Source organism: Bufo gargarizans, chromosome 2 (assembly GCF_014858855.1).
Source record: "Bufo gargarizans isolate SCDJY-AF-19 chromosome 2, ASM1485885v1, whole genome shotgun sequence".
In the NCBI taxonomy this organism is placed as follows: domain Eukaryota; kingdom Metazoa; phylum Chordata; class Amphibia; order Anura; family Bufonidae; genus Bufo; species Bufo gargarizans.
In genome coordinates this window covers 49,490,333-49,502,365 of record NC_058081.1, presented here as the reverse complement: position 1 = coordinate 49,502,365, position 12,033 = coordinate 49,490,333, and the positions used below count along the sequence as shown (strand labels likewise).

At 47.7% G+C, this 12,033-nt stretch overlaps 1 protein-coding gene across 1 annotated transcript in view; it reads left to right on the top strand.

Moving 5' to 3' along the window:
- The window catches only part of STAG3 (stromal antigen 3), a 299,481-nt gene that overhangs the window by 245,228 nt on the left and 42,220 nt on the right, over nucleotides 1–12,033 (top strand). The window contains exon 27 of the mRNA XM_044278889.1: nucleotides 1,677–1,825. Coding sequence (XP_044134824.1) covers nucleotides 1,677–1,825 — 149 coding nt within the window. The remainder of the gene's footprint in view (nucleotides 1–1,676; nucleotides 1,826–12,033) is intronic.

The following is a 12,033-nucleotide window of genomic DNA, read 5'->3' as shown; positions in this document are numbered from 1 at the left end:
ATCAATGTCAGATCGGCCGGGGTCTGACATAGAAACAGAATGTGTCGGCAGATAAGAACAATTTGGCCCATCTAGTCTGCCCAATATACTAAATACTATGGATAGCTCCTGGCCCTATCTTATATGAAGGATGGCCTTATGCCTATCCCATGCATGCTTAAACTCCTCCACTGTATTTGCAGCTACCACTTCTGCAGGAAGGCTATTCCATGCATCCACTACTCTCTCAGTAAAGTAATACTTCCTGATATTACTTTTAAACCTTTGCCCCTCTAATTTAAAACTATTTCCTCTTATAGCAGTTTTTCTTCTTTTAAATATTCTCTCCTCTTTTACCTTGTTGATTCCCTTTATGTATTTAAAAGTTTCTATCATATCCCCTCTGTCTCGTCTTTCTTCCAAGCTATACATGTTAAGGTCCTTTAATCTTTCCTGGTGACACCTAGGACCCTCGCCGATCAGCTGTTGGAAGTGGCTTGACGCTCCGGGCCTCTTCCTAGGCCATGTGACATCACCGTACATCAGTCACATTGCCTAGTTGCAGATCAGACCCATTGAAGTGAACGGGGCAGAGCTGCAATACCAAGCTCAGCCACTATACACTGTGCTTGGTCATTTGCCAGGAGGCGGCTGCACTCCCCAGAGCTCCAATGAGTTCGGCAGCTCCCTGGAACAGCTCATCTGCGGGGGTGCTGGTACTCAGACCCCCACCGATCTGATAATAATGACCTATTCTGACAATATAGTGTTCGTAGGTTGGCACTGCAGTATCAAAAAGATGTGGTGCTCTTGTCTAGGAGAGGTGCTCCGCAGATATATGAAGAATAAACCGGCACTCACTGATCGATGCTATAGTGTATTCTTTGTCACATATTGTAACGCATTTCAGCTTAAGAAGCCTTCTTCAGACATCTATTCTGCGAAATAGGCATAAAGCCAGTAACTCTCTTAATAATGATTGAAAGTTTGCCGAAAAAGTGGGACGTACAGAGAATACAGCTTGTCGCGTATAGACATGTTGAAGTGATACACTCCAAAACGAAGTCCGCTCTAGGCCTTGAGAACTCTATTAAGGCTGAATAGAAAAAGACCACCCTTTCCATTGTTCTATTAGAACATTTGGACAGCATAGTGAGGGCCCCCCCGCTCAAGAACACACACACACACACTATATCCGCTGGAGTGGAGAGCCGCTAACAAAGAGCAGGCCTGGTGGACCAATAGAGTAATGGTTAGATTAACCTCTTTCCGACATCCTCATTTTATATATATATATATATATATATATATATATATATATATATATATATATATGGAGGATATCGGCTCTTTAAAGATGGCACCTGCATAGAAGCTGCGCTGGCGCCATAGCCGCTTGGTGCCTGTTTTACACCCAGTGAGACAACTCCAATCATGGACTTTTAGACCCTCAGATGCCATGGTCAATTACAACATCTCCATTTACTATGAGCACTACACTCCTGTTACTGAACAGCCTCCCCTCGATGAGACTGCTGGAGCCGTTCAGTTCTTATGGCAGGCTGGGGCCTTCTGAAGGCTCTGAGGCCTGTCATATTAAACTTCTTGGCCCTGCTGCTCAGGCTTTTTATATGTGATTACATTGTGTGTAGTTTATTATCTACAGTGTGAATGTGAAGCATCTTCCCTCTCCACAGGCGTACACAGGCCTCAGCTTAGAGGATGACTCTCCTGACCGTCGCTTTTCACAACCTTTCCTTGAAATCCGGGATCTTGCAAGACGCTTCTCCCTTCTGCTAGGGCCGGACCAGATTAGAAATCGTCAAGACGTTGTCCTCCTGCACAAGTCAGTGTCCCTCTCCTTCCTGCTCGGTCAGACAGGTTTATACATGGTTCTGCCCTTCATAATGAGAACTGCAAAATTCCAGATGGACACGTGTAATTCATCATATGTGACAGCTGCCCATATTGTTCTCTGCTTTCCTGATGGTTAGGCTACATGCACATGACTGTGTGTGTTTTGTGGTCCACCAGTCCGCAAAATACAGACGCCTCATTTTCCTAATAAAAAAACTGCATATTCTTGTCCATAAAACGGAATAGGACCTGTTCTATTATTTGCGGAACAGACACACAGATATGGACAGCACACAGATAACATGATTTTGCTGTCCACATTTTTTGCACACCCAATGGGTCCGTGTGTGATCCTCAGACACAGACCCAAATAACTTTCGTATGCATGAGGCCTTGATCTGGATCTCCAGCCACTGAAGTTGGGAATTTTGCAGTCTCATATTTTAGGGTTTATACATACAACTTTCTCGTGCATGGCATTGGGGGACACAGCACCATGGGTATATGTCCAACTACCACTAGGAGGCACTAGTCCTCCCAGGTGGGCTATACCCTCTCCACAGGCACAAGGCTATTCAGTTTTAGTCTAGTGTCCGTAGGAGGCAGACCTGTCCTGCTTTTTTTTTTTTTTTTTTGCAGGTCCTGCTGTTTATTTTTTATTTATTTATTCTTTTCTTTCTCTCTTCTGCAGGTCTCGGTGATCTCCACCGTTATACCTGCTGCAGGCTGGGGCTCCATCGTGTTCCATGGCCCGTTCCCGGCTCCCAGGTGCTCTGTTTGCCCTGATCTGCCCATCCCCAGGCATCGCTTCTTCCCCCCCCCCCCCCTACCCTCCTCACCTAGTTTTGTGGCGATTCGCCCCGCCCCCCTTGCTCCATTCCCGGCCGCCTCATAAATCGAGGCCCCGGCTTTTGGGCCTGCTAGGCCGCGATTTTCCCGGCCCCTCCTCCTCGGGAGGGGCTATCTCCTCCACCCTTTCCTGGTCTAACGTGAGAAATTGCTTCAGTTCTCCTGCAGCCCTCCTGACCACCTCTATAGCTGCTGCAGCACCTCTTTGGGGAACATGGCATCTGGGTCCAGATAAGACAGCCTCTGCTGGATGCTCTGAGGGTCTCCTCCTCGGATCGCCACGTGCGTCCGCTGTCTACAAAGGCTGCCATGCGTTGGCCTGTCCCTGCTTGTGTGCAGTACCTCTTCCCAGACCCCATCTTGTCCCCTGACCAATCCTTTTGTGTAGGTCCCCCCTGAATGGTCTCACTCCTTGTCAAAGCCATGGGAACCTTGTCCGACTCTCCCAATCCCTGGCTGAGTCACTGGACCGCTACCTATCCAAATTGCGGCCACCTCTGCCCTCCCAGGGTCCTCCCTGCAGATGGGGCACGCTCAGATACCGGGTGCACCTCTCTGGTTCTAGGGTGCACCATGTGGCCACATTGCTCCGATCTTAAATGTAGTACCTCTACCATCTCCAGATGCAGTACCCATTACACCTGTCCTGTACCCTCCAAATGCTGTCGCATTCCCAGATGCTGTGGCTATGTTTCCACTCTCTTTAGAAGGCAACGTGCAGCCACTTTACCTATGTTTTAGGCGTGTGTTTGTAGTACCCCAAGTGCTGGGCCCTATGGTGCAATCTGTGGCCCATGCAGTTTCTGTATTACTGGGTGCTTTCTGCCCCCGTGTTCTAATCTGTGCTGCGGATGTTGGTTTCACCCTTTTGGTTCTTCCATACATCTGCCACTCTGTTACTGTCGTGCTAAATGGTCTCCTTGTACTTCTCAAGGCACTGTCTACAACAGGCCATCCTGGTTCTGCATGTGCATGGTTACCATATCTGGCAGGGGTGGGGCAGCCCAACCCCCACCTTGTCGGTCTAGTGCTACTTCTGGTAGCTCCAGTATATGGCTGATCTGTTCTAATCTGGCGGGTGGTCCACGTACAACCATGCTCCCTACACCATGGCCAGGTGGTTTGTTGGCCTTTGTGTTAGGGTTGCTCTTGCCATCTCTATAAGGTACTATGGTATGCTGCGCTCCGCGTTACCCCATGTTATAGAGGAGTACTCGCGTTGTTTCCTTTTACAGAGTGGCCCATTCCTGGTAGAGTACAGTGATTTCCACTGGATCTTCTACCTTGTTGGGGCACGGGAGGGACCTCTTCCTGTTGTAGAACCTTTCCTCCCTAGGTTGTTTGGAGTACTCTCCTTCTACTCCCATGTCTCTCAGTCTAGTGTGTCCTGCTGAGATTTCCTGGGCCTGTATCTGGTTCCTTTTTTCCCTGCTACTTCATATGCCCAGAGTTTCCTCTGGTCTTACGCTTTACAGTGATATATTGTTTTCAGAGGCTCTTGCCTCGTCTCCTGTTTTTGGGACGCAGGTATTATCATTCTCTTTTCCTGGCCTTTTCCTACAACCTGCTCCTCCTCCAAGGGTTGGCGGCTTCCTCTAGCAGTCTTGGGTTTTCACCTTTTAAATAGGGTGCTTAACTTCATCACCTGGCCTTGCGGTGAGGGGAGACCTGCTCCCTTCACATGTGAGCCTTGCTATGGCTTCCCTCACTCGTTTGGCTTCCTAATTTTTTCTCCAATTCTTGGCTGAGCTCAGTGTTCCCTTTTGCCACCTTCTTGCATTTGGGATTTTCTTCCAGGCATTTGTCCTGGGGTGTTGGCAGTCTTCACTGCTTCTTCCTTGAGGTTTCTTTCTTGTTATGGAACCTCTTGCCCATTCCGTGTTTTTTCCTGTTGGGTCACATGGTTCTCCTGCACCTGTATGCCCAACTGCTCAGGCATGGCTGTTCTTTTCCCCACCCTCGGGGACTGCTTTGGGACGTCCCATGGTGCTGTGTCCCCCAATGCCATGCACGAGAAAATTCGATTTTTTTGTACTCACCGTAAAATCCTTTTCTCGTAGTAGGCATTGGGGGAGACAGATCCCACCCTATGTTTTTACTTCCGCTTCTCCGGGCTGGTCTCTGATCTTTCCCGGTACGGGAGTTGTTGGTTCCTTGCTTTTCTTCTCTCTCCTACTGCTTTTGGTACAAACTGAATAGCCTTGTGCCTGTGGAGAGGGTATAGCCCACCTGGGAGGAGCCAACACTTTTTGTGTCTAGTGCCTCCTAGTGGTAGTTGGACATATACCCATGGTGCTGTGTCCCCCAATGCCTACTACGAGAAAAGGATTTTACGGTGAGTACAGAAAATCCAATTTTTCAGTAGGGTATTTTTAACCATTTCACTGCCTATTTCCTGCTTTGTATTCATTTCATATAATCCAGATGCATAAAATCAAGCTCACAGCCATGTAAAATTTACAGACTAACATTAGTAGTAGTATGGGTGTACTGAAGAGCTCATTGTCTTTAAATGGAAACTGTCAGCAGTTTTGACCTTGCTAAACTTCTAACAACACTAGGTAGGGGCTAGATAGAGCAGGGAAAACTTACCTTTGCGGAGCTTTTTTCTCATAGTGTGAATATTACCTTTTATTCTACCAGGTTCTGTTCCTGCAGGTGCACAGGAGCCAGAGCTTCTCTGTGTATTCTGTGAATTGAGCAGATTCACAGCCCCTTCTCTCTTCTCTGCGTGACCACATTAAAGGGTTATTCCCATTTCCGACAATGCCCCCATTGTCTGATAGACGTGGGTCACACGAAGCCTAACAGGAGACCGGTGGTGTCGGGTCTGCCCACCAGCAAACCTTCCTATTGGCCTGCCGAAAATTTTCGCAATCCCATTAGAAATAAATAGGAGCACACCACCCTTGTGCAGCCACCGCTCCCATTTGCGAAATAGGTACCGTTCGACTATTTTTGGAATCCCCATAGAAATGAAAGGGGGTGCATCGCACTTGCGCAGACACCGCTCCCATTCATTTTTATGGGCTGATTGAAATAGCTGAGCCAGCGCTGGCCTATTTTCGGCGGACCCAAATAATTGAATGGAGGGCAGCCGCGCATGCGCAGTGCGCCCCCCGAGACTTTGCCGTCTCCGTTTACAAGATAGGTCCCACAATAGTGTCTGACATGACACAACCCCTTTAAACCAGGAGACCACTACAGCTGTCAGAGTTGAGGGGCTGAGAAGCAGCTCAGTGCACTTCACAGTGTAACCCCGCATCCAGTGCAAATAATACATCATAATGTATATGACATGAATAGGTATGACACCGCGCTCTCCCCAGCCTCCGCCAGCCCACTATCACACATTGAAGGTGTCATCGACACACTTGCCAATAGATAACACAGGCCTAAGGTGATTACCTGTTCCTTGGCGCTTCCTCTGTGTCTATTCCTTCTTCTTACGTGTGAACAAACGTTCTGCTGGATGTCAGGCTAAGATAACTAGATTGCGGCACAGTCCCCGGCCGCTGGCCTGATGCCGAGTGTATAATTCGTACCTCGCGCAGATAGTGACGTCACTAAATGGGATAAAGTCCTCACAAATAAAAATACAGCCACAAAATGGGATATCTTTAAAAGCATCCTAAAATCTCATTGTGAGAGGTACATACCGTATGGGAATAAAAGGTTAAGGAACAAAAAGAAACCAATGTGGATAAACAGAACTGTAAAGAAAGCAATAAATGACAAAAAGAAAGCATATAAAACACTAAAACAGGAAGGTAGCTCGGAAGCACTGAAAAACTATAAGGAAAAAAATAGAACATGTAAAAAACAAATAAAAGCGCCCAAACTAGAGACCGAGAGATTAATTGCCAAAGAGAGTAAAACTAACCCTAAAATGTTCTTCAATTATATAAATGTTAAAAAGTATAAATCTGAAGGTGTCGGCCCGTTAAAGAGTAATGAGGGGGGAGTCGCAGAGAGCGACGAGGAGAAAGCAAAGCTGTTAAATATTTTTTTCTCCAATGTATTCACTGAGGAAAATAAACTGTCAGATGACATGCCGAATGTTGAAATAAATTCCCCATTAAAAGTGTCCTCTCTGACCCAGGAAGAAGTACATCAGCGACTTAAAAAGATCAAAATAGACAAATCGCCAGGACCGGATGGCATACACCCCCGTATCCTAAGGGAATTAAGTAATGTCATAGCCAGACCCTTATTTCTGATATTTGCAGATTCTATACTGACAGGGAATGTCCCACAGGATTGGCGCATGGCAAATGTGGTGCCAATATTCAAAAAGGGTCCAAAAACAGAGCCTGGAAACTATAGGCCGGTAAGTTTAACATCTGTTGTGGGTAAACTGTTTGAAGGTTTTCTGAGAGATGCTATGTTAGAGCATCTTAGCAAAAATAAGCAAATAACGCCATATCAGCATGGCTTCCTGAGGGATCGGTCATGTCAAACTAATTTAATCAGTTTCTATGAGGAGGTAAGTTCTAGACTTGACAGCGGCGAATCAATGGATGTCGTGTATCTGGACTTCTCCAAAGCATTTGACACTGTACCACATAAAAGGTTAGTATATAAAACGAGAATCTCGGACTGGGACAAAACGTCTGTAAGTGGGTAAGTAACTGGCTCAATGATAGAAAACAGAGGGTGGTTATTAATGGTAAATACTCAGATTGGGTCACTGTCACTAGTGGGGTACCTCAGGGGTCAGTATTGGGCCCTATTCTCTTCAATATATTTATTAATGATCTTGTAGAAGGCTTGCATAGTAATATATCAATTTTCGCAGATGACACTAAACTGTCTAAAGTAATTAACAATGAAGAGGACAGTATACTACTGTAACGGACCGTTTCAGCAGACAAGGGGTTAAAATCCGTTTAGGCGATATTCCCCTTTCTGAAAGACAGGCACAGCTACTGCAGAACACCAAACTCCCGAACTGGATACAAAATAGCACTCCAAACTGGAACCTCGCGAATAGCTGCCAGCAGACGAACAGGAAAAGCATACAATCAGCTTACACTCCTGGCAATCAGTCTCTAACAGCATACAGGGAATCCCCCCAATAACGAGACAAGGCTCCGTGTTGAGGGTCAAGCAGTGGTCTGACGAGCTGGCACACCCAGCCTGGTTTTTATTACAGTTGTTTGCAAATACAGGACAGATACAACACATCCCCACAATGAATCATGGTTTCCTCCTCTGTCCCGGAGACAACCGAGGGCAATCCAATTATCTCTCAGGACAAAGGGAGATCGCCATTACACATGTGGAGACAACAGGACAGACATCGCCATTTAAACACACAATGGGACAATAGAAACACACCCACACAAAATCCTCAGACAAGTGCCTTAAGACCCAATAACTTAAGGGACCATAATCCCAGGGCAGGAGGCTGGCAAACGGCCCCCTCCAAAACACCGTGGCGAGGTTGGTTTCGCCACACATCTCTCCCCCCCTCCCCCCAGGGAAGACTAACCAGATACCTGACCTCACGCCGGTCGGTACCTGAGTTAGTCTGGCAGCCCACCCACAACCCAATACTGGACCTGTTGAATTTAGTAGCCTGTCTCTGTCCAGTGAATCCACCAAGGTTATATTGGTAGCTGGTACTCCCGGTCTCTGTGTTGCTCCCTGGCTTGGAGTGGAGGTTGCTTTGTGGGCAGGTATCAGCGGTACTCTGCCCTGGTGCCAGCGTTACCATGGAAGAAGCCTGGTTGGAGCCTGGTTGTTGGAGGGGGAGACCGACTGTCTCTGCTCCCAATACAGTGTCCTGCTGCTGGGGAAAGGAGACTGGGCTCTCTATTCCCTGCTGGACACTCTGCTGCTGGGGGACAGGACCGACTGTCTCTGCCCCCTGTAACTCCGCCTGCCGCTGGGGAATGAAGACTGGGCTCCCAATTCCCTGTACATCACACGGCCGCTGGGGAATGGAGACTGGGCTCCCAATTCCCAAAAAATCATGCTGCTGCTGGGGGGCAGGAACAACTACCTCTGCCCCCTGTAACTCAGCCTGCCGCTGGGGAGGGAGGACGCTGCTCTCCTCTCCCTGCACTTCACACTGCCGCTGGGGAATGGAGACTGGGCTCCCTCTGTCCCGCAATTGTAACTTCCGATGGAGGTCCACCCAACGTGGCAGCTGACCGTCACCTTCTGCCCGGTATAGTAGGGTCTTGAACACTAGACTCCTCACGAACTTCACTGATTTCTCAGCTGGATTGGGTCCGAAGAAGTTCAGCCGCAACCACATCATACGGTCAAATTCCTCAACAGAGTATCTGTACTCCACTGCTGGTTCCATCCTGGTGCTTTTAGGGTCGCTGTACTGAGACATGCGTTGCCCTTAAGTTGTAAAATCCAAAGAAATGGTGTCTCCTGTAGCTGTCCTTCTGGCTGTAGGAACGATCCCGCTGCTTGCCACCAATTGTAACGGACCGTTTCAGCAGACAAGGGGTTAACATCCGTTTAGGCGATATGCCCCTTTCTGAGAGACAGGCACAGCTACTGCAGAACACCAAACTCCCGAACTGGATACAAAATAGCACTCCAAACTGGATCCTCGCGAATAGCTGCTAGCAGACGAACAGGAAAAGCATACAATCAGCTTACACTCCTGGCAATCAGTCTCTAACAGCATACAGGGAATCCCCCCAATAACGAGACCAGGCTCCGTGTTGAGGGTCAAGCAGTGGTCTGACAAGCTGGCACACCCAGCCTGGTTTTTATTAGTTGTTTGCAAATACAGGACAGATACAACACATCCCCACAATGCATCATGGTTTCCTCCTCTCTGTCCCGGAGACAACAGAGGACAATCCAATTATCTCTCAGGACAAAGGGAGATCGCCAATACACATGTGGAGACAACAGGACAGACATCACCATTTAAACACACAATGGGACAATAGAAACACACCCACACAAAATCCTCCCCTCTGCCGGTGATGATTATTGAACACAAGGGCGAATATAATTATCAAAGGCAGAGAAATACAGTTTTATAAAACATATCACAGGAACCCCAAAACATGCAATAACCCCATTACCATATATCCTCGGAACTGGGGGATCTGGGTGAACCACATATCCAAAATTCACCCACATCCGTTCAGTAGTTTTGAAGATACAGTTTTATGCCAGTTACACCGAAAATATACAAGTTATACAGAAAATAGTCACTAATAAATGTGTCCCTTGTTTGGTAGTTTCAAACTACTGAATGATGTCTCTGTGCACCAAATACAGGCAAGATAGCACCGTGTTGAAAAGTCAGAACAGTGTCTGTGAGTTAAAATGGCCGCTATCTATTGTTCTCACCATGTGCTTCATCCATTGTTCTCACCATGGGAATAGTAAAATCCAAGCAAGTAAGGCAAATGATGCAATCCAGGGACAGAGGGCTCAGTCACAAGTGCCTTAAGACCCAATAACTTAAGGGACCATAATCCCAGGGCAGGAGGCTGGCAAACAGCCCCCTCCAAAACACTGTGGCGAGGTTGGTTTCGCCACAACTACTACAGAGCGATCTGGATAGATTGGAGGCTTGGGCAGATAAGTGGCGGATGAGGTTTAACACTGACAAATGTAAAGTTATGCACATGGGAAGTAATAATGCAAGTCACCCGTACTTATTAAATGGTAAAACACTCGGTAACACTGACATGGAAAAGGATCTAGGAATTTTAATAAACAGCAAACTAAGCTGCAAAAAACAGTGTCAGGCAGCTGCTGCCAAAGCCAATAAGATAATGGGTTGCATCAAAAGGGGCATAGATGCCCGTGATGAGAACATAGTCCTACCACTTTACAAATCATTAGTCAGACCACACATGGAGTACTGTGTACAGTTCTGGGCTCCTGTAAACAAGACAGACATAGCAGAGCTGGAGAGGGTCCAGAGGAGGGCAACTAAAGTAATAACTGGAATGGGGCAACTACAGTACCCTGAAAGATTATCAAAATTAGGGTTATTCACTTTAGAAAAAAGACGACTGAGGGGAGATTTAATTAATATGTATAAATATATCAGGGGTCAGTACAGAGATCTATCCCATGATCTATTTATCCCCAGGACTGTGACTGTGACGAGGGGACATCCTCTGCGTCTGGAGGAAAGAAGGTTTGTACACAAACATAGAAGAGGATTCTTTACGGTAAGAGCAGTGAGACTATGGAACTCTCTGCCTGAGGAGGTGGTGATGGTGAGTACAATAAAGGAATTCAAGAGGGGCCTGGATGTATTTCTGGAGTGTAATAATATTACAGGCTATAGCTACTAGAGAGGGGTCGTTGATCCAGGGAGTTATTCTGATTGCCTGATTGGAGTCGGGAAGGAATTCTTATTCCCCTAAAGTGAGGAAAATTAGCTTCTACCTCAGTTTTTTTTTTGCCTTTCTCTGGATCAACTTGACGGATGACAGGCCGAACTGGATGGACAAATGTCTTTTTTCGGCCTTATGTACTGTTACTATACAGACTACGGTGAGTATTTCCTTTCTCGCCCATTCCATTGGGGGACACAGACCATGGGTATAGCTTAGACTACCAGTAGGAGGAGACACTATGCAAATAAGAAAAAAAACAGCTCCTCCTCCACTGGCTATACCCCCATGCTCCAACAGGAGGACCTCAGTTTTAGCTTAGTGTCGGATAAGGAGGTGACACTCCTGCTCCTGCAGGGTTCTCCCTGTAGTTTTTTCTTCTTCTGTTTGTTGTTTTTCTAAACAGAGGACGCAGGGTCGCATGGTGCGTCCCTGGTCTCTCAGTGGAGCGAGCGCCGGGTCGAATGACCGTCCCAGGCTACCTCCCTTTCCCCCCCTGAGGATAAGTGGAACCGGGCTCGACCTGCAGCTCCGGTGGCCTACCAGATCCGGGGTCATCTAGTCCTACCCTCTTTCCAGTGCACTGCCACTCCTTGTGCCAGATGACTGAAGAGGTGACCCCCTGCTGGTCCGGAACAGAGGGTGAAGACTGCAGGACTCGGATAAGTACAGCTCCTGCAAACTCCTCCTCTCTCCGTGCTCACACTGTGACACGGCTTTTTAGGGCTTACGCCATTGGGGCCCCCCAGACGTGGACCTGATGGCGTCCAGGCTCAACAAGGTTTGCACGTTCCTGGCCCGAGCTCGGGATCCGCAGGCGTACGGGGTGGACTCTCTGGTGTCTCCGTGGCAAGACTTTGCACTCCTCTATGTCTTCCCACCACTGCTTCTACTCCCAAAGGTTCTTCAAAGGGTCGTGGCGGAAGGGATCCCGACCATATTCATCGCCCCCCAATTGGCCTCACCGCGCCTGGTTCCCGGAGGTCACTCGGATGCTGGCAGACGTTCCATG